Raw genomic sequence first — 23,259 nt, 5'->3', positions numbered from 1 at the left:
ATTATGCTTCTAAAAAATGGTTTTACCAAAATGGCAACTGCCCTGTCTGTATGACTCGTTTTTATGTACATATGCATGGGATTCACCAAGGTCTTGATTCACGTACTGGATTCGTCATTAGCAGCTATTATTCTCCCAAATAAGAACTTAAAGTCCATGTATTAACCAGCGTGCATGAGTACTTGCATGTCTGTGCATTTGTGTTTTACATGCATATGTGTATGCGTGCACATATTTTCCCGCAAATAAAGGTGAAGTTCTATTCTGAATGCTGAAATAGGCATAATGTCTGCGATTATGGAGTATTCCATCGAAAGTTGGTCCCAGACTGGAACAACCAGGGTGTCCTACACCAGAGCCATCTGTTGAGTGCACGCCTCAACGCAGTGATTACAGCCTGGAGGGTGAGCCTTCATGTTTTCCTTGATAGGGTCCATGGAACCAAGTCTCTTGTTTTAGAAAACGGGTTCGGCTAGTAGGTAGTTGGTGGCGCCAGAGCGAGGAACCGTGGAGTTGGAAGGATCGACGATAGTGGAGAGAGTGGCTCCACGAAGAACAGCGAGAGAAACATCATACAGAGGAGCCGCCATGAGATGGAAAGATATTGCATGTGGGATAACCCTGTTGGTAAGTTTTATTGGCGATGTTTTCCGTAATAGTTCAGTAATCTAGGGGCCAAGAATGTGGAAGCAACCTCAATACTTTTTAACTTGGTAACATTAAAATCGTGGGTAAAAATCACTCTCCAACCCATTTCTTCTTAGAAAACAATTCCTGGGGGGTAGTTTTGTATACGAGGAAAAACACAAATCCTGCTGGAAAAAATGCAGTTTTTTTTTTCTAGGAAAAAATCGGATATTTTTCGTGCACGAGAAAACAGTTTTGTGGGTTAGGAAGCTTCAAATACTGATTTTATGTACAGTGTATAAAGACGACAATTTATTCATCTCTAGGTTCATTACGAGAGAGAGTAGCATTTTATAAATTTGTTTAAGCCGTTGCTACGCGCAAGGGTTGCTGCACTTCACAACTTGGTTATTCCATATTTCCCCCCTTGGGAAAAAAAAAAAAAAAATCCGGTATTTCTTTTTAGAAGTGCACACCTACGCGATATAGCATTATTGTAAATCATAATACATTAACGTAATACAAGTTTTTCATAGCCGAAATCAATAACGGAAAAGGTTGCTGAGAGCAACACAAACGAATGGAGCCGTAGCGACTCGTTGAGACGCTGTCGTTGTTTTGGTAGATTCGGAGGTCAAAGACGACGACCCTGATTACCTCTAGAATTACAGGTACCGCGTTACTAAATGCATATTAAATAGGTTGTGTTGGTTGGGTCATGTTGGCTTGGTTAGGTTAGGTTTGGCTTGGTTAGGTTAGGTTTGGCTTGGTTAGGTTAGGTTTGGCTTGGTTAGGTTAGGTTTGGCTTGGTTAGGTTAGGTTTGGCTTGGTTAGGTTAGGTTTGGCTTGGTTAGGTTAGGTTTGGCTTGGTTAGGTTAGGTTTGGCTTGGTTAGGTTAGGTTTGGCTTGGTTAGGTTTGGCTTGGCTTGGCTTGGTTAGGTTTGGCTTGGTTAGGTTAGGTTTGGCTTGGTTAGGTTAGGTTTGGCTTGGTTAGGTTAGGTTTGGCTTGGTTAGGTTAGGTTTGGCTTGGTTAGGTTAGGTTTGGCTTGGTTAGGTTAGGTTTGGCTTGGTTAGGTTTGGCTTGGTTAGGTTAGGTTAGGTTTGGCTTGGTTAGGTTAGGTTTGGCTTGGTTTGGCTTGGCTTGGTTAGGTTAGGTTTGGCTTGGTTAGGTTAGGTTTGGCTTGGTTAGGTTAGGTTTGGCTTGGTTAGGTTTGGCTTGGTTAGGTTAGGTTTGGCTTGGTTAGGTTAGGTTTGGCTTGGTTAGGTTAGGTTAGGTTTGGCTTGGTTAGGTTTGGCTTGGTTAGGTTAGGTTTGGCTTGGTTAGGTTTGGCTTGGTTAGGTTAGGTTTGGCTTGGTTAGGCTAGGTTAGGTTTGGTTAGGTTAGGCTAGGTTAGGTTAGGCTAGGCTAGGTTTGGCTAGGTTAGGTTTGGCTTGTCTTGGATAGGTTTGGCTTGTCTTGGATAGGTTAGGTTAGATTAGGTTGGCTTGGTTAGGTTAGGTTGGCTTGGTTAGGTTAGGTTGGTTTGGCTTGGTTAGGTTAGGTTGGTTTGGCTTGGTTAGGTTAGGTTGGTTTGGCTTGGTTAGGTTTGGCTTGGTTAGGTAAGGCTAGGTTTGGCTTGGTTAGGTAAGGCTAGGTTTGGCTTGGTTAGGTAAGGCTAGGTTTGGCTTGGTAAGGCTAGGTTTGGCTTGGTTAGGTAAGGCTAGGTTTGGCTTGGTTAGGTAAGGCTAGGTTTGGCTTGGTAAGGCTAGGTTTGGCTTGGTTAGGTAAGGCTAGGTTTGGCTTGGTTAGGTAAGGCTAGGTTTGGCTTGGTTAGGTAAGGCTAGGTTTGGCTTGGTTAGGTAAGGCTAGGTTTGGCTTGGTTAGGTAAGGCTAGGTTTGGCTTGGTTAGGTAAGGCTAGGTTTGGCTTGGTTAGGTAAGGCTAGGTTTGGCTTGGTTAGGTAAGGCTAGGTTTGGCTTGGTTAGGTAAGGCTAGGTTTGGCTTGGTTAGGTAAGGCTAGGTTTGGCTTGGTTAGGTAAGGCTAGGTTTGGCTTGGTTAGGTAAGGCTAGGTTTGGCTTGGTTAGGTAAGGCTAGGTTTGGCTTGGTTAGGTAAGGCTAGGTTTGGCTTGGTTAGGTAAGGCTAGGTTTGGCTTGGTTAGGTAAGGTTAGGTTGACTTGGTTAGGTTAGGTTGACTTGGTTAGGTTAGGTTGACTTGGTTAGGTTAGGTTAGGTTGACTTGGTTAGGTTAGGTTGACTTGGTTAGGTTAGGTTGACTTGGTTAGGTTAGGTTGACTTGGTTAGGTTGACTTGGTTAGGTTGACTTGGTTAGGTTAGGTTAGGTTGACTTGGTTAGGTTAGGTTAGGTTGACTTGGTTAGGTTAGGTTGACTTGGTTAGGTTAGGTTAGGTTGACTTGGTTAGGTTAGGTTAGGTTGACTTGGTTAGGTTAGGTTGACTTGGTTAGGTTAGGTTAGGTTGACTTGGTTAGGTTAGGTTGACTTGGTTAGGTTAGGTTGACTTGGTTAGGTTAGGTTAGGTTGACTTGGTTAGGTTAGGTTAGGTTGACTTGGTTAGGTTAGGTTAGGTTGACTTGGTTAGGTTAGGTTAGGTTGACTTGGTTAGGTTAGGTTGACTTGGTTAGGTTAGGTTGACTTGGTTAGGTTAGGTTGACTTGGTTAGGTTAGGTTGACTTGGTTAGGTTAGGTTGACTTGGTTAGGTTAGGTTGACTTGGTTAGGTTAGGTTGACTTGGTTAGGTTAGGTTGACTTGGTTAGGTTAGGTTGACTTGGTTAGGTTAGGTTGACTTGGTTAGGTTAGGTTGACTTGGTTAGGTTAGGTTGACTTGGTTAGGTTAGGTTGACTTGGTTAGGTTAGGTTGACTTGGTTAGGTTAGGTTGACTTGGTTAGGTTAGGTTGACTTGGTTAGGTTAGGTTGACTTGGTTAGGTTAGGTTGACTTGGTTAGGTTAGGTTGACTTGGTTAGGTTAGGTTGACGTGGTTAGGTTAGGTTGACGTGGTTAGGTTAGGTTGACGTGGTTAGGTTAGGTTGACGTGGTTAGGTTAGGTTGACGTGGTTAGGTTAGGTTGACGTGGTTAGGTTAGGTTGACGTGGTTAGGTTAGGTTAGATTTGGTTGGTTAGGTTAGAATAAACGAATTAAGCTATAATTTTTTTCGATCTCCGCATCTGTCAGATGGTTATTTCATTTGTGCACACCTACGCGATATAGCATTAGAAAATTAGATATCAATTTTGTGAATTATAATACATGAACGTAATATGCGATTTTCTTGGTGGAAAAAAAAAATGCAACAAGCAAATCTATTAACGAAGCCGCTAGGATACGGTATGGATATCATGCTGTCGTCTGTCCAGTCCAGTCACTGTCAGTTAGACAATGGCTTTCCCGTTGTGGACCGGGTGATTTCCAATTCTAGGTGACGTTAATAAGCGCTATTACAAAGACAATAGGGCTTCCTTGAACTTTGAGAGAACACGGGGTTCTGCCGTCGTCTTTTAATTGCCCGAGGTACAATAATAATTAGGCCGTCAACATCCGTGACGACGACCCGGATGATCTTCGAAATTTTAGGTACCGAATTACTAAATATAGGTTGTACTTGGGTTAAGTTAGAATAAACGAATTTATCATCCCTTCATTTCTTCGACCTCGGCATCTATCAAAACAAACATGGCGTACCGTTCAACCGCCGCGACTTCGTTAGTAAATCTGTTTTAACAACTTTTTATTGATTTCCACCAGGAAAATGGCATCTTATGTAGATGTATTATAATTTATAAAATTAATTTTCTATTGCTATATCGCTTAGGTGTGCACAACTAAAAATTTACCTAATGATTACCTCTCAAGCAACCACTGCGACTACGTTCATTAGTGTATTGCTTTACAACTTTCTGGTATTGATTTCCATCAAGAAAAAAATATATTTCGCTGATGTATCATAATTTTCTAGTGTACTTTAAAAAAAATACCGATTATTTGAATTTATTCACTTGTTTACATTATGCTGATGTGCGCTTTTGGCGATTCCCTATGTAATGGGAGAGGAGACCGTCGGTACGGGACGAGGGGAAACTCTCCCAGGTATTGAGAACCTCGTCTCCCAAGTAAGAAGAGGGGAACAAGATCTCGCGCGCAGTCTCCCGCCCTACCCCCCCCCCACGCTGTCTCCCTCCTCCTCCACGCAGTCTCCGAATGCCCCTACCCACCTCACGCATTCTTTCCCACCCTAAACCATTCCCCCTCACCCCACCCGAAGTCCATGGCTCGCCGGATAGATTAAAAAATATCAATAATAAAGCACCAGAACAGCCTTGTAAGGACAAATAGGTTGCTGTTCATTTCTCCATGTAAATCTATGAACCTTCTCGCACCACGAAGACTTCGTGACGAAACCCCTCGCTCATCGCTCTCCCCCCCCCCTTCCAAAGTCTCCCAATCGTTCTTTTCCTCGCAATTCACTCCTGCCTTCCGTCTTCCTCCCTTAGGTTTACCTTTTCACCAATTTATGTATATGCAGTAATTTTTATCATGTGTTTATATTCTTAGTGTTCAATATGTATATAAAAGACTTGGATTATGGAATTAATGATCTCTGTAATTTTGTGGATGACACTAAAATAGGACACCATGTTAGGAGGATCTTGATTACATAGTCGGAGAAACTACAATTGGGCATCAATATCTCTGTGTGCTGTGTTAAACGTAAGTTTACACAGCCCTGCAAACGGGTATAGCAGAGGGCTTCAACAGTGCAAGAAAAAAAAAAAGTCCAACAGTGTCCCAGCCTGAACATTGCACTACATACGTTTCTTTGCAGTTATACACCTCTATAAGATGCGAAAGTCGCCCACTGCCTTGCCCTACTGTCAATCAAACCACAAGTGCAGTTCGATGCTGTGGGCCAGCACTTGCTCTCCTCTACCAGCAAGGTACGTCCTCCAGTCCTGTCTTCTAGGTTTCTAGGCGAACCAACGTCTTGGTAATTAGGCCTATATAGTGTAATGTTAGTTGTTTTCAAAGGGACTCCAAACAATAAGGGATGATTGCCGTATACTTGGAGAGATTTACCTTCATTAGCCGAGTCATAAATGCACTGCAAATTTCGTGGGTTTCATGGTTAAAATATATTTCCTATATATATACCCAAAGCTGTGCCCCACTACCACCCCTTTACTTTAAGAAAGGTAGCCAGTCGAGGATTTCGCCCACCCTCCATCCATCCCACTGCAAACCCCACCCATCCCACTCCGACCCTCCCCTTGCATCCATTTCCTATGCTTGACGTTTCCTTTTCACCCAAGGCCCCCTTCATTCCATCAGTCCATGTCATTCTCCCCTCGAATTCACTGTCCACTTCTATCTTCCACATACATCTTGTTAGTCTTTCTTTACTTGTTCCTGCATGAGTCCAAACCATCCCAGTATTTTTAATCAGTCCAATATGCCAGCTCCCTGTTCACCTCTACTTTTCTCCTCATCTAGTTTCCTATCCTCATAACATCCACTATACTTCTAAAACCTTTCTATCTCAAATGCATTTACATTCCTACTTTCTGCTCCCCTTGCATTACAAGTCTCTGCCCCATCATACTGTCTTCTCTTGTCGTCCATCCCCAGACGTCTGTGTCTTGTGACATTTTCATTCTCCAAAGACGTTTACTAGTTTCCCTCGATCTACAATTTACCTCTGCTAACTCTTCTATTCCCTGCTACATGTGATCCTAACTACTTAAAATAGCTCGCCTCTTCTAGCCTCACTCTTGTCTTCAACTTGTTGCCACACTTGACCCTTGTACACTTCATCACCTTGCTTTTATATTGCTTTAAACTTTCTCGTATACCTTACCAATGTCCGTCACTAACTGCCTAAGACCCTCCTCTTACCCAGCCACAAGATCAGTGTCCTCTGCAAACAATAACTGGTTCACCTCCCACTTCCCTCTATTCTCACTGACCATTCTATTCCTTTTACTATCACCTTTGCATTTATGTCCCATCCCATCCATATACACATTCAACAACCACTCTCACCGTTCCCAACACTAACTCAAGCTCTTTTACTCTGGCAAAAGCATTTCACTGCCCTGAACAGCTTTCCATCTGTCTCAATTATCTGGAATACATCCCACAATGCCTCCCTGTCTACTCTGCCATAAACCTTCTCTATATACACAAAACTTCCAGTTTTGTGTATATAGAGAAGGTTTATAGTGTGTGAGTAAAATTTTGACGCAGCCCAAAGGGATTTCTCCCTGTCCTCTCCTTTATATGGGGGGGACAGAGAGGGGGGGTCGCCGATTTAATGAAGCGGCCTTGCTGTGGATGTGCTGTGTCTTGTGACACTGCTTCTGACCCAGGGCAGTGGACAGGGGGCAAGGATGACCCGTCATCTAGGAGGTGCTTAGATGGGAGGGAGGGTGGAGGGGTGTGGAGTGTTTTCAGGGATGGAATGGGTGGGAATGATTTTATGCCTTTTCCTTTTTGGCTACCTCCCTAGTAAGGGGGGAAAAGCCTTGGTATATGTATGTATGTATATACACAAGTCCAAAAAACTCCCTTTTACCAAAAACTGACTTCGGACTGAGACAGAATTCTCTATTGGTTTTATTTCCTCCACCATCAAATACAGGAAGAGCTGACAACCAATGAATTCTTCCATACTACTATCAGTCAGTAACACAGAAACAGTGCCACCCTAATACACCATAGATGTATTAGCCAAGGTTATCCTTCTCAGATAAATCTATGGGAGGACCCAAATACCATTGCCAGCTGATGTAGAGTTGAGGGCTTCCAATTAATGAAACTGAAAGCAAAAAATGGAGTGACTAACTCCGTCAACGCGAAATTGAGAACAAAATTTGCAAATGCATTATTACGAAATATTCAAACATAAATTTCTTTTCCCATTTGTAGAGGCTTCCACCGATGCTCCAAAAAGCCCCTTTCATCCCACGCAGCCTTCTCTTCCTCGTCCTCCTTCCAATGTTGTTGAGGATGGTGATGATGGCGGTGATGGAGGCGACTGTGTGGTATTGGTCCCCAAGTCTTCGCTCCACCTTCTCCCTGGGTTCCATCCCCCAGAACGGCTTAGACTCTCACCCAAGTTTGATCTAGACCCACTCGTTCGCCCCAACGCAACATACTTTGACCTAAACCTCAGCACTTCTGATCTCGACCTGCTTCAAATGGTGACAGAACCTACAACTTCTGGCACACTGTAAGTAATGTAGGAAAAAGCTTAATTCTGCTTCATTGCCTCCCACAATTTCATAAGTTCATACGAGTGTTTTGGGTTCATATCATATACTCCAAAGTTTATATATTATTGCAGTTGTAAAAGCGTAATAAGGGATATATCAACATATTTTAATCACTACACAGAGTTGTTGTTTAGTGACACTACTATTTGCAAAGCTTCTCCTTGATAGCTTTCAGTAGTTTCTTAAATCATTACTGATATAATTCTCATTTTCTTAACTCTATAAACCATTAATGCACAGAGGGCTGCTGGAAAAGTTTTTTCCAGCATTCAGAAAACAAGGCCCACTGTTGTGGGGAAGACATTGAAGATAAAAATTTAAGCCTACAATAATACACAAATAACCTAATCTGTTTAACCTACATAACCAAACTTAACTACCAAATCTACCAGTTATCAACCCAAATTAACCCACCAGTATACCCATCCAAACCAAACTAATGTAATGTAGCCAAACACACATAAGGTAACCAACATAAGTAATATAATCAATTTAACGTAGTAACAACATAGAAGACCAAACGGAGTAAAATGATATTGCCAACTTAACATAGCCAAAAAAGCATCTCAAACCTAACATAAAACAATGTGATGTAGTCAACCTAATCCAACATAATGTAACAAACCTAACAGCCATCCAAACAAAGTAACATAACATAGCCAACACTAAAGTAATATAACTTGGCCATGTGAGCATAATGTAACGTAATGTAATGTAACCAACCTAACATAATGTAATGCAACTATACATAACATAGCCAACCTAACAAACTTTATGCAGCAAACTTAATATAGTCAGCCTAACAAAGTACCATAACATAGCCAACAAAAAAGTTACATAATTTAGCCAATTTAATTTAATGCAGTGTAGCCATCATGTGGCCAACCTGATCTAGTTCAACCTAACTTGATTTAATTTAACCAATATATGACTTATCTTGTTGAGTATATGTGGCTGGAGATGGGTTATCAATATTTTGATTTGCCAAATTATCTATATATAATTTTTTTCAACTGGACTTAGTTTGTAACCATTTACCCTTGCGGTTGTTTTTGTGATGACTGTATCTCCCAAATGGCAGAAACCATGGATACACCAAGAACTCTCCTACCTGTTGCCAAGTGACCCGCCATGCCATCCTCCCAAGAACAGTCTTCTCAGATTCCAGTAAGCCCATTGTCTTCACAACTCTTTTGTTCCCTTTAATCCCTACCTTCTCCCATGCTCCCAGCCTCACTCACTTTGATCACTATTTCAATTGAAGGCCACTTTACCTCCATGAATGGTTCCTTACCTCCCTGGATGCCCTCCCACTGAGTAATGTGAAAAACTCGTTCAACAATGTTGGAGAATTGTAAACAAACTGTTCAGCAGCATTAGTGAAGCAAATCTCGGCCAAATTCAGATCAATTAATTGGATGTACATTGGACCTTCGATGACATAGAGTAAAGAAAACATAATTTCCAGGCTATATATATTACTCTTGTTCCTCCCACAGCATCGACTTACAACGTGGCCCAGACATTGGAATGGTTACAGCCAGTTGTGATATCACAGTGCACAAATAACATTTGTGGCCAAGATGAGGAATCCACGTGTACTCAGGTTTGTCATTCATTTTCACTTTGTGTAATGTAATTTGGAATCTTTACCTTACCCTCCTGACCTTCCATCAGTGATGTTTTACCACAGTGGCCTTGACTGTGCTGGTTGTTTCAGCGGGTGTTTATTAATGGAAGTTTTCCAATGGGAATTTTGTAATGAGGTTTCCTAATGGAGTTGTTTCAGTGAAAATATCTTGTTTTAGTAGGGTTTTCTGGTAGGACTTTGTGGGGTTTTCTGGCTGGGTTGTTTCCGTCGGGATTTTCTAATGAGGTTGTTTGACATTCTTATAGATTCCAGTGAAGTTGTCTAATTGAGTTGTTTCGGTGGGTTTTTCTTGGTGTTGTTTCAGGGCTTGTTAGTGAGGTCTTAAGGGTTTTTTTTAGTGCGGTCATTTTAGGGGTGTTTGTTAATGGAGTAGTTTCAGAGTACTTTGTTAACAGGTCGTTTCAGAACGTTTTGTTAATTGTGCTGTTTTAGAGGGTTTTGTTGCAGTTTTGCAGGTCCCTCTCCTTTTTCATATAGGGACAACCAGCCCCTCTTCCTGTCATTGGTACTGGAATGACAAACTGGAGGCAATATTTTGTGTAACCCATGGATCATGGTCCCACCACCTGCTTCCAATACCTCCACGTTGATAGTGCAGATGCCAAATGCCTTTCCACCCTTCAACAACTTACTGACATTGCAGGTGTTAGCTAGCTTTGTCTTTTAACAACTCCTCACTGACATTGCAGCTACCTGCCACATTTTCACCTTTCAACTTATGGCTAACTGACCCTAAGGAGGGCGGAGTTTCATCCGTTGGTGGGTTGGTAACTGTCAAACTGAACACCACCCAAGAAGGCAATGGGTTGTGTACAACTGTTCAAAGTATTTGATCCAATGAAGTCTACAACTATCCATACCTGATACTGGTTGCCCATCAGCTGTCCAGTGTGCTCATCCAAGTCACAGATTTAGAGCAGTTTCTTCAAGGCTTGGTAAACAGGTCTGAAGTAGTTTGCATCAAGATGGGCCTTGATATCTTGGCTATTCTCCTGACACAGCTCTCCTTAACTCTATTCAAGAGTCTGGTGTTGCTCAAGGTCTCCTGGCAATTTGGCATTATGATTATTTGTTCCCTAATGTCCCATGCAACACTACACCGCTCCTCAACTGTGGATATTCTCCAGTGCACTCCTCAGCAGATTTCAGAGTTCTCTTGGGTCTTCTAGAGTGCTGTGCACTTTGAATTGATTGAAGATCACTACCTTGCACTCCAGAGCATGCACATCATTTGTGTTTTGGATAGAATCCCAGTGTTGCATCTCTAGATTCTCCTGGAACGTTGCCTAATTGTTGCAACCAAGTCTATGATTGGCCCTAAAGAACTTAGCACTCCATACTCTGCAGCTCTGTAAGATCCTCACAGCACTAACAAGTGTTAGTATTCAATCTCCTTTGCCACACTTTTGGCATTACAATACTTAGAGGGGGTTTACATGGTCTAACGGTTCGACAGACACGTGTTTAAAGTGATGTGTGAATGGGGTATTTGGGGTTTAACCAACATGTTTGTCAACCAAATACCCTGTCTCCCACTCTTGCAGATGCCATGCACAGCAAACGTATGGATTAGTGACCTATAACAGAATTGTATGGCTATAGACTTGTAAGGAGTACATCTGCCCTTTGCATGGTATTTTTTTTTTCAACACTTTTCTTGCTGGCAGTAAATAAATGGGTTATAGCTGGTAAGATTGTGCCTCACCAGACTGGTGTTTAAATTAGAATAAATTGATTAGAATAAATTTGCTGTTGTAGGAGTGCAATTGCATAAGTGTCTGGCTAGAGACATTTGGAATTAGCTTGGTGTCAGGTAGCTATAGTGTTGGAGGGAAATCTTGAGTGAGATTGTGAACTGATATCACGTTTCTCATCTACTGTTCCTAAATCGACATACTTTGGCAGAGCATGTGCAAATTTTTTACCATTCCAATTAACTTCACTATCCATGCTTCACAGCTGTACAATGTTCTTGAAACCAGTTCAGACATTTACTTTCCAGTAGCAAAATTATTGCTTCAGATTTTTTTTTTTTTTCTTTTCTTTGTAATTTGATGAGTACACTTGGGTTTATTTGTAATTTGTTGTACTTTCAGTCTTGGATTCTACGGGAACTTTACGTTGAAGATCCAGTTCACCCAGACTTGCTTCGCCTTGGTGAACTTTGGGTTAAATATGGATGCCAGTGTTTGCTCTCTAGGAGAAGAGAGGAGCTTCCTAAGGTCATCCAAGAACACAAAAAGAATAAAGTTTACAGTGACAGTATGTCGAAGCCCAAAAACGGGAGTTTCGGTAATGAATTTTATTTACAAGAAGTAGTTTGGGAGGAACTCGGTAAAGGGAAGAGAAATCTGTTGCCTTCAGAAGAGTTAGAGAAACTAAGGGTGACGAGTGATGACATGGCACAGGAGGATAAAAAGGGTGTGGAGATGGATGATTCAAGTTCAGTTGCAACATCGTTTAAAGCACTTGTATATTCTCAGTATCGCAAGATTTCCAACATGCTATTCAGTGGGGACCATCAGGTTTCGAAACGGGGTCTTTCAGAAGCGATAGACTCCAGTAAAACTCAATCACACCATAGAGGGACAAGCACTAATGATGTGTCCAGCCTCTCCAAACGCTCCACTTCACTTGAAGCTGCATTACAACATTTCGCTTCTGAAGAACATGTAAAAGCAATGGAACACTTAGAATCTCCGGAACATATTGCTCATATGGCTTACATAGAGGACAAAATTGACGATGAGCCGTATAGTTTTCCTAAGGAGACCAAAGAAAATTTTGATTCCTTACATGTAACTATGCAGTCACATGCACAAATCACAGCAGATGGGACTGAAACTGAAACCACGACAATGGAGCCAGAAACAAAGTCTACAACAGAAGATGTAGCAAGAGATCTTTCGACGGAAGGGCACGTGACCGAAATCTCGTCATCGAGGACAGTAACCACGAGCAGTCCACCAGATCCTGAAGTCACTATTCATGGCAAGGAGTCGAGAACTGAAATCACTACACCAGGAATTCAAAAGGAAACCCCTACAGCAGAGTTAGAAGAGAAGGAAACTGCAACAATGCCAGGAGGAGATCCTGGAGAGACGGGAAGTGAGAGCCTTACAACAGTGCCGGTCAATGAGAGCCTTACAACAGTGCCGGTCAATGAGAGCCTTACAACAGTGCCGGTCAATGAGAGCCTTACAACAGTGCCGGTCAATGAGAGCCTTACAACAGTGCCGGTCAATGAGAGCCTTACAACAGTGCCGGTCAATGAGAGCCTTACAACAGTGCCGGTCAATGAGAGCCTTACAACAGTGCCGGTCAATGAGAGCCTTACAACAGTGCCGGTCAATGAGAGCCTTACAACAGTGCCGGTCAATGAGAGCCTTACAACAGTGCCGGTCAATGAGAGCCTTACAACAGTGCCGGTCAATGAGAGCCTTACAACAGTGCCGGTCAATGAGAGCCTTACAACAGTGCCGGTCAATGAGAGCCTTACAACAGTGCCGGTCAATGAGAGCCTTACAACAGTGCCGGTCAATGAGAGCCTTACAACAGTGCCGGTCAATGAGAGCCTTACAACAGTGCCGGTCAATGAGAGCCTTACAACAGTGCCGGTCAATGAGAGCCTTACAACAGTGCCGGTCAATGAGAGCCTTACAACAGTGCCGGTCAATGAGAGCCTTACAACAGTGCCGGTCAATGAGAGCCTTACAACAGTGCCGGTCAATGAGAGCCTTACAACAGCGCTGGGAGAAGACAGCACTACAACACCCCTGGAAGAAGATAGCACTACAACACCCCTGGAAGAAGACAGCACTACAACACCCCTAGAAGAAGACAGCACTACAACAGCGCTGGAAGAAGACAGCCCTACAACAGCGCTGGGAGAAGACAGCCCTACAACAGCGCTGGGAGAAGACAGCCCTACAACAGCGCTGGGAGAAGACAGCCCTACAACAGCGCTGGGAGAAGACAGCCCTACAACAGCGCTGGGAGAAGACAGCCCTACAACAGCGCTGGGAGAAGACAGCCCTACAACAGCGCTGGGAGAAGACAGCCCTACAATAGCGCTGGGAGAAGACAGCCGAACAACAGCGCTGGGAGAAGACAGCCGAACAACAGCGCTGGGAGAAGACAGCCGAACAACAGCGCTGGGAGAAGACAGCCGAACAACAGCCCTGGAAGAAGACAGCACTACAACAGCCCTGGAAGAAGACAGCCGAACAACAGCGCTGGGAGAAGACAGCCGAACAACAGCGCTGGGAGAAGACAGCCGAACAACAGCGCTGGAAGAAGACAGCCCTACTACAGCGATGGAAGAAGACAGCCCTACTACAGCGATGGAAGAAGACAGCCCTACTACAGCGATGGAAGAAGACAGCCCTACTACAGCGATGGAAGAATACAGCCCTACAACATTTCCGGGAAATGAGAGCCCTACCACGAGGCCAGGGTCCGAGAGCCCTACCACGAGGCCAGGGTCCGAGAGCCCTACCACGAGGCCAGGGTCCGAGAGCCCTACCACGAGGCCAGGGTCCGAGAGCCCTACCACGAGGCCAGGGTCCGAGAGCCCTACCACGAGGCCAGGGTCCGAGAGCCCTACCACGAGGCCAGGGTCCGAGAGCCCTACCACGAGGCCAGGGTCCGAGAGCCCTACCTCGAGGCCAGGGTCCGAGAGCCCTACCTCGAGGCCAGGGTCCGAGAGCCCTACCACGAGGGCAGGGACCGAGAGCCCTACCACGAGGGCAGGGACCGAGAGCCCTACCACGAGGGCAGGGACCGAGAGCCCTACCACGAGGGCAGGGACCGAGAGCCCTACCACGAGGGCAGGGACCGAGAGCCCTACCACGAGGGCAGGGACCGAGAGCCCTACCACGAGGGCAGGGACCGAGAGCCCTACCACGAGGGCAGGGACCGAGAGCCCTACCACGAGGGCAGGGACCGAGAGCCCTACCACGAGGGCAGGGACCGAGAGCCCTACCACGAGGGCAGGGACCGAGAGCCCTACCACGAGGGCAGGGACCGAGAGCCCTACCACGAGGGCAGGGACCGAGAGCCCTACCACGAGGGCAGGGACCGAGAGCCCTACCACGAGGGCAGGGACCGAGAGGCCTACCACGGGGCCAGGGACCGAGAGTCCTACCACGAGGCCAGGGACCGAGAGTCCTACCACGAGGGCAGGGACTGAGAGCCCTACCACGAGGGCAGGGTCCGAGAGGCCTACCACGAGTCCAGGGTCCGAGAGGCCTACCACGAGTCCAGGGTCCGAGAGGCCTACCACGAGTCCAGGGTCCGAGAGGCCTACCACGAGTCCAGGGTCCGAGAGGCCTACCCTGGGGCCAGGGTCCGAGAGGCCTACCCTGGGGCCAGGGTCCGAGAGGCCTACCCTGGGGCCAGGGTCCGAGAGGCCTACCCTGGGGCCAGGGTCCGAGAGGCCTACCACGAGGGTAGGGACCGAGAGGCCTACCACGAGGGTAGGGACCGAGAGGCCTACCACGAGGGTAGGGAACGAGAGTCCTACCACGAGGCCAGGGGCCGAGAGTCCTACCACGAGGCCAGGGGCCGAGAGTCCTACCACGAGGCCAGGGGCCGAGAGTCCTACCGCGAGGCCAGGGTCCGAGAGTCCTACCACGAGGCCAGGGACCGAGAGTCCTACCACGAGGCCAGGGACCGAGAGTCCTACCACGAGGCCAGGGACCGAGAGTCCTACCACGAGGCCAGGGACCGAGAGTCCTACCACGAGGCCAGGGACCGAGAGTCCTACCACGAGGCCAGGGACCGAGAGTCCTACCACGAGGCCAGGGACCGAGAGTCCTACCACGAGGCCAGGGACCGAGAGTCCTACCACGAGGCCAGGGACCGAGAGTCCTACCACGAGGCCAGGGACCGAGAGTCCTACCACGAGGCCCAGGGACCGAGAGTCCTACCACGAGGCCAGGGACCGAGAGTCCTACCACGAGGCCAGGGACCGAGAGTCCTACCACGAGGCCAGGGACCGAGAGTCCTACCACGAGGCCAGGGACCGAGAGTCCTACCACGAGGCCAGGGACCGAGAGTCCTACCACGAGGCCAGGGACCGAGAGTCCTACCACGAGGCCAGGGACCGAGAGTCCTACCACGAGGCCAGGGACCGAGAGTCCTACCACGAGGCCAGGGACCGAGAGTCCTACCACGAGGCCAGGGTCCGAGAGGCCTACCACGAGGCCAGGGTCCGAGAGGCCTACCACGAGGCCAGGGTCCGAGAGGCCTACCACGAGGCCAGGGTCCGAGAGGCCTACCACGAGTCCAGGGTCCGAGAGGCCTACCACGAGTCCAGGGTCCGAGAGGCCTACCACGAGTCCAGGGTCCGAGAGGCCTACCACGAGTCCAGGGACCGAGAGGCCTACCACGAGGACAGGGTCCGAGAGGCCTACCACGAGGACAGGGTCCGAGAGGCCTACCACGAGGCCAGGGTCCACGAGGCCAGGGTCCGAGAGGCCTACCACGAGGCCAGGGTCCGAGAGGCCTACCACGAGGCCAGGGTCCGAGAGGCCTACCACGAGGCCAGGGTCCGAGAGGCCTACCACGAGGCCAGGGTCCGAGAGGCCTACCACGAGGCCAGGGTCCGAGAGGCCTACCACGAGGCCAGGGTCCGAGAGGCCTACCACGAGGCCAGGGTCCGAGAGGCCTACCCTGGGGCCAGGGTCCGAGAGGCCTACCCCTGGGCCAGGTTCCGAGAGGCCTACCCCTGGGCCAGGTTCCGAGAGGCCTACCCCGGGGCCAGGGTCCGAGAGGCCTACGCCGGGGCCAGGGTCCGAGAGGCCTACGCCGGGGCCAGGGTCCGAGAGGCCTACGCCGGGGCCAGGGTCCGAGAGGCCTACGCCGGGGCCAGGGTCCGAGAGCCCTACCACGAGGCCAGCTGTTGGGAACCTTGTAGTAGTGACACAGGAAGGAAGCTCTACAACAATGTCAGGATTTAACACAACGGCGGGATCAAGATATGAAAGTATTGCAATAGGTTCAAGGTACGAGACCACTTTAAGTCGAGGAGGTGGAACCACTGTAGCAGGAAGCACTGAAGCTGGTTCAGGAGGTACGACTCCCATGGGATCCGGTGAAGAAAGCTCGACAACAAGGTCATACGAAAGCACTGCATCAGTGCCAAGAGATGACAGTGCAACGACTTATGTTGTCACTGTAACAGAGTTGGGTGGACACAATGCAACAGATCCAGGTGAAAACACTACATTTGGCCCAGGAGAAGGCAATGCAACAATCCCGGGAGGTGAAACTACAACAACAACAACAACAACAACAACAGGCCTCGATGGAAGCACCATAATAGGCTTGGAGGCAGAAAACACCGAAAGAGGGCAAGATAGTACTACAACAAGATCACATGGTGAAAACAATATAACCAGTGAAGTTGAAATTGGTGTAACAGGGCTAGAAGATGCAAGCTCTACAGTGAAGCCAAAATATGAAAACTTTGTATCGAGCACAGAAGTGGAAAGTTCTGATTTAGAGACAGGAGATAAAAACACTACAGCACAAACCAAATTTACAAGCACTGTAGAGCAACCTGATTTTACAAGCACAGAACAACCCAAACTTGCAAGCACTACAGAACAACCCAAACTTGCAAGCACTACAGAACAACCCAAACTTGCAAGCACTACAGAACAACCCAAACTTGCAAGCACTACAGAACAACCCAAACTTGCAAGCACTACAGAACCCAAGTTTACGAGCACTATAGAACCTGAATTTACAAGCACTGCAGGGCAGCCTGAATTTACGACCACTACAACACAACCCAGTTTTACGAGCACTGCAGCACACGAATTTACCACAAATCCCTTGAAAGAGACAAGCACTAGGGCTAATGTTGAGCAGAAAACTACTCCAAATATCTATCATTTAATAGCTATGGCACGACATGATGAGCTTCATGATCTCTCTGATGGAAACTCCTCGGTGCAGGTTGAAACTGTCCCGACATGGGTTAACTGTTCCTCTGCTGCATTGCAAGCAAAAATGTCAGGTGCAAGGCCTGAAGGTATATCCCAGACTGCTGGCACACCTCCAGAAAATGAAGAAATGATTCGTAGTGTGGCAAAGTTCGTAGGCGAGTTGAACGAAACCACATCTAAAGTGAAGGCTTCTCTAGACCAACTAATTTCTATGTTTGAGACCACCAGTCAGGAATCTCTTAAGTGGCCTACCATGGCAAAGTCTGCATCGGAGGTACCTTGGGGGAGACCAGGGCCTTTAGAGGAATTGGACAAGTTGAATCCACGGGGGTCTGGTATGTTTAGAAGCCAAAACGTAGCAATTACCAAAGAGCCGGCAGAAAAAGAGGAGAAACTCCAGCCACCACCTTCTGCACAGCCTACACTAGCCAGTTTTCTAGATCCAAGACTGCTTCATAGCAAGTCTGAATTGCCAGAGATGGACTCGACAGTTAATGAAGGATCTGATTTTTCTAACCCCTCATGGTTCGAGTCCATCAACTTATCAAAAGTAATGCAGAACCAGTTTGAACTTGAAAAACTAAAAATACAGCAGGCAACAGAAATGGCCAAATGGCAGCAGGCATTGGAAAATAAAAAGTTAATCAGGGAAGCAGAAGCAAAGTACTTGGAAAACTACATGAAGGTACAAGAGTCGAATTACTTGGAGTTCAAAAAGAGCCAAAACAAGTTGATTACAAAGTATTTTCTCGAAAAAGGTCCAACATGTTTGCCTTTCCCACCAGTAAATGAATTTAACAATGGGCCCAGTTCTGGCTCAGCTACCGGTTCCTGGGACACTGGCAATTGTGAAGGTCCTTGTTTGCAAACTCAGTCTATTCCAGTCCAAGACTCCTCCCCTGACTGCAGTCAATTCCTAGATTCTCAATGTGGCTCTACTATGTCCCCTGACTGCAGTCAATTCCTAGATTCTCAATGTGGCTCTACTATGTCCCCTGGCTCCGACTCCAGTTCTGGCTCGGCCCAGTCCTCGGACTCCAGTCCAGATCCACACTCGCTCCCTAACTCCACACCATTACCTGGCACTCCACCATGCCATGCCTCTGGGCCAAGTTATTCAAAAGTGCCGAGGTTTCCAAAGAGGCATTTCGCAGGATACCCTTGTGACAAAACTCGGTCACGATGTGGGTCTTTCTTCAAGTTTGAAGGTTCCCATACCTCCCCTTGCTCTCTCAACAAGGCTGAGCTTGCCCTGTTAGCCTTGTATCGCGCAGGCATCACGGGAATCCTATTGAAAGAGGCCCAGCTAGAAGACAAGTGTCCTTTGACCAGTTACAGTGAGAGCAACCTCAAGCCCTTCCAAGACCTCGTAGCTCAGCTCGGGGTCAACCCGGCCAGCTCCAATTTTCTTGTGGTACATTTACTTCAGAGCCTCCTTTGCCTGAGGAATCTCAAAGACTTCACAGAGGAGCAGGTGATAACTGTGATGGTCGCAGCGGAGTATGTTATCCCTCACTCCGCTCAGATCGAACAGGTAAGTTTTTTAACTATGGTACCCGTATTTACTAAATTAGCTTTAAAGTTTAAAATGAAAGCTCTGTTGAAAACTCACAACAATCTAAATTTGCACACATACACATGCTCACATACTCACATCCACACACTGATTACTGAACATATAGGTTTCATTTCTTGAATATATTTCAGATAAAATGTTATTTTTCCTAACCAGTGGTACATTTTCTGTGATCAAACTGTTCCAAACATTAGAAAAGTTACTCTTGTCTGATCAATTTGATCTAATTTCACAATTTTCACAAGTCCTTTCAGTGACCAAACGAGTCTCCTTCCCTTCCAGATGCTGCTTGGGTTGAAGCAGCTCTCCAATGTCCAAGAGTCTGCCTCACTTGTGCAAATGGCCGCAGGGAATCTGGCAGAAATGGAGGCAGTTGTACAGAAGTACAAACATTGGTACCCACCTTGTGTTCTGCACCAAGTCACAAAATCTGCAGTACTGTTTTTGCACAACTGGAATGATGGGTTCATACCACATACCACTATCACCCCAACTGGTACCACACCTGCTCCAGCCACTAACACCACTACATCTGCTCCAGTCACTAACGGCACCGCATCTGCTCCAGCCACCACACCTGCTCCACCCACTAACGGCACCGCATCTGCTCCAGCCACCACACCTGCTCCAGCCACCACACCTGCTCCACCCACTAACGCCACCACACCTGCTCCACCCACTAACGCCACCACACCTGCTCCACCCACTAACCCCACCGCATCTGCTCCAGGCACTAATGCCACCACACCTGCTCCAGGCACTAATGCCACCACACCTGCTCCAGGCACTAATGCCACCACACCTGCTCCAGGCACTAATGCCACCACACCTGCTCCAGGCACTAATGCCACCACACCTGCTCCAGGCACTAATGCCACCACACCTGCTCCAGGCACTAATGCCACCACACCTGCTCCAGGCACTAATGCCACCACACCTGCTCCAGGCACTAATGCCACCACACCTGCTCCAGGCACTAATGCCACCACACCTGCTCCAGGCACTAATGCCACCACACCTGCTCCAGGCACTAATGCCACCACACCTGCTCCAGGCACTAATGCCACCACACCTGCTCCAGGCACTAATGCCACCACACCTGCTCCAGGCACTAATGCCACCACACCTGCTCCAGCCACTATCACCACCACACCTGCTCCAGCCACTATCACCACCACACCTGCTCCAGCCACTATCACCACCACACCTGCTCCAGCCACTATCACCACCACACCTGCTCCAGCCACTATCACCACCACACCTGCTCCAGCCACTATCACCACCACACCTGCTCCAGCCACTAATGCCACCACACCTGCTCCACCCACTAATGCCACCACACCTGCTCCACCCTCTAACACCACCACACCTGCTCAACCCTCTAACACCACCACACCTGCTCAACCCTCTAACACCACCACACCTGCTCAACCCTCTAACACCACCACACCTGCTCAACCCTCTAACGCCACCACACCTGCTCCAAGCACTAATGCCACCACACCTACTCCAAGCACTAATGCCACCACACCTGCTCCAAGCACTAATGCCACCACACCTGCTCCAGGCACTAACGCCACTGCACCTCCAGTCCATACCACTACACCTGTTCCTGCTTCTGCCATATATGATCCAGTGTCTTCCGACATGCTAGATGCAGCCTCCAATACCATGACTGCTGCCTCCTCCACCTTGACCTCTACCTCTGACCCAATTCCTACTTCCTCTTTGAACACAACCACCCAAAGTCCAGACTTCTCATGGGCAGATGTCCATATCCCAGGCTTGTCTACAGCCACCACCCTTAATCCCACAACTGCATCAGTCATCAGCACACTGGACCAAGCTTCCTCCGATGCTAACCTTTCCTCCTTTTACTCTTTCACCACAGTTTCTGCACCAACTACAGTGTCTGAAGTACTCACCATCACAGTCACTGAAACGGTCTTCGCCACTTTCGATTCCATGAAGGAATCTGCATTCTCTGCCCCAATGGTTACATCCTTTTCAGTCTTCTCCAATTTTGCCACTACAACACTGCTTGCTCCTAATACAGCAATATTGTCCTCTCTTGTCTCTGGAGTACTCTCTACTGACACTACAGTACTGTTCACTCCAGTCACTACAGTACTCTCTTCTCCAGCCTCCTTTCTTAATGCCACTACCCCCACCCCAACCTCCATCACAATCCCCAGCCCCTCCCCAGTTGTCCCTGGCACCTCCATGTTTGTTTCTAGTTCCTTAATCATACCTGTCACTAATGCATTTTCGAACATCACAATCCCTGGCACCACCTCATTTGTTCCCGGTACCTCCCTGGTTGTTGCAAATGCCTTCACACTTGCCTCCAACACCACAACAACCCCTGGCTCCTCCAAAGTTACCTCCAGCACCCCTGTTATCCCCACCACTTCTGCCACTTTAACCACCTACACACTTATTGTTGTTTCGACTGTACTACCCAGTGCTGTAGAAAGCCTCAGTCCTACCCCATCTCTGGTCTCCTCCACTGTAGTTTCATCCATTCTACAACCCTTGAACTCTGCCTCTGGTCTTCTCATCCCAAAAGAAACTATATCCTCAATAGCTCCTCTTGCTATTTCTACTCCGGCCCCTCTCACCACCACCACCACTCCAGATCCAACCCCCACCATCACAGCACCTCCACTCGCCACCATTACTAAATTCATTACCACCACCACAACTACCACCAAAACAACTCTGCCTGCCACCACTACCACCAACACGGCTATGCCTGTAACCATTACACCCACACCCAGTGCAACCAATGAGCTGCTGCCCATAGCCAGTCAGGAGGGAGAAGCTCATGACCCACAGAGTACCACCATGGTCTGTAAATGTCCCTCACCTGTCAAGCAAGAGTATTTCCCTCAGGACCTGGGAATTTACATGACGATGCTGTAACACTTGGAAGTTGGGGTGATTCAGTATTCATTTTTTCTTGTTTTATTGTTGTTCAATCTATTTTGCAAAGCTGCATGGAAGATTTTAATTGCATGAGAAGTTTCTTTAATATGTATATATAACTTTGAATTTGTTGAGCTATAGAAAACGTTTTAGGTATATTGTTAGTGTTTGCAGATTTTTTATTAAAATGTATCTAACAGCCATGATTTTAATTTTCCACAGCAATTTTGACTGCTTTCACTTTTTTCTTCTGTTGCACAAATGTTTATGGGTCGCCCCTTGACTGAACAAAATCGCCTGGTGCTTACAAGGGAAGAATGTAGAGGGTTATGGTATTGAAGAGTAACAAGGTGATTTGTGGCAATACACTGTTTCTGGGTCTTATCTATTACAAAATAGTGATCAAAATGGAAATCCAAACACTAATCAGTCGGTGAGCTGTTAGCAGTGTGAAATTGTAATCAGGAATAAAAAAAAAAAAAAAAAAAAAAAACTGGTTCTAAGTATCTATGCTAATGTTTTGTCTCAAGTTTGGTTTGAATAGACCACATACAAATGAATGAAACTATGTGCAAATATTACACAATACCAATATAAAATACAAATATACAAAATGCCAATATATACATAAATGACAAATTTATCCACAACAATTGAAGTACTATTAGATTATGCTATAGGTTAAATTGGGACATCCAATAGGTGGAAAACACGTTTGAACAAGGTTTTGAAGGCACCAGAACATAAAATTTGGGTTGTACTTTTTGAAACTAACCAGCCTGGCAAATGCCATCTATTATTATTAAGAAGCATACTTTTTTTTCTCTCGTTTTGTCAATGAAATCTACCATTGTTTTCATAAATTGAGCAAGTTTAGTAAAATTTTGATAGCAACAGAAGATTTATTAAAGTGGGATAGAAGAAAAATAAAGGGACATGAAAAACTCGAAGGATAGTTGTAGATCTGAAAAAAGTTTCCACACACTGGTGGACATACGTAACAAATTGGACAAAACATGGTGTGTGCAAACACCATACAAGAATAAGAACAAACTAGATGTTGCAAGATTAAAAGACAGGTCACCACGAGCCTAGCTCCCTTTCCCATATAATACTAGGTAAGTACATGCCAGTGCCAGTCTCTGAGCAGGCTACCATGAAGACACATTTCCCACTCCTCCAAACAACTCGCAACGGGTTCAATCAACATGCCCCTGCCATGAATTCTGTGGGCATCTCCAAGGGTCCTGTAAGAG

General features: G+C 46.8%; 1 protein-coding gene across 1 annotated transcript; it reads left to right on the top strand.

The window, feature by feature from the left end:
- The first annotated feature begins 484 nt into the window (after positions 1-484).
- Positions 485-22,202, top strand: LOC143035669 (uncharacterized). The gene is made up of 8 exons (XM_076202535.1): positions 485-627; positions 5,448-5,559; positions 7,547-7,850; positions 8,975-9,060; positions 9,393-9,499; positions 11,641-15,911; positions 15,994-19,033; positions 19,358-22,202. The coding sequence occupies exons 1-8, from the start codon at positions 589-591 to the stop codon at positions 21,998-22,000; spliced, it is 10,602 nt and encodes a 3,533-aa protein (XP_076058650.1). The 5' UTR covers positions 485-588; the 3' UTR covers positions 22,001-22,202.
- The last annotated feature ends 1,057 nt before the right edge of the window (positions 22,203-23,259 follow it).

The sequence above is a fragment of the Oratosquilla oratoria genome, chromosome 19 (assembly GCF_046742065.1).
Source record: "Oratosquilla oratoria isolate Oo_2021 chromosome 19, ASM4674206v1, whole genome shotgun sequence".
Classification (NCBI taxonomy): Eukaryota; Metazoa; Arthropoda; class Malacostraca; order Stomatopoda; family Squillidae; genus Oratosquilla; species Oratosquilla oratoria.
This window is presented reverse-complemented; position numbering and strand designations above follow the sequence as displayed.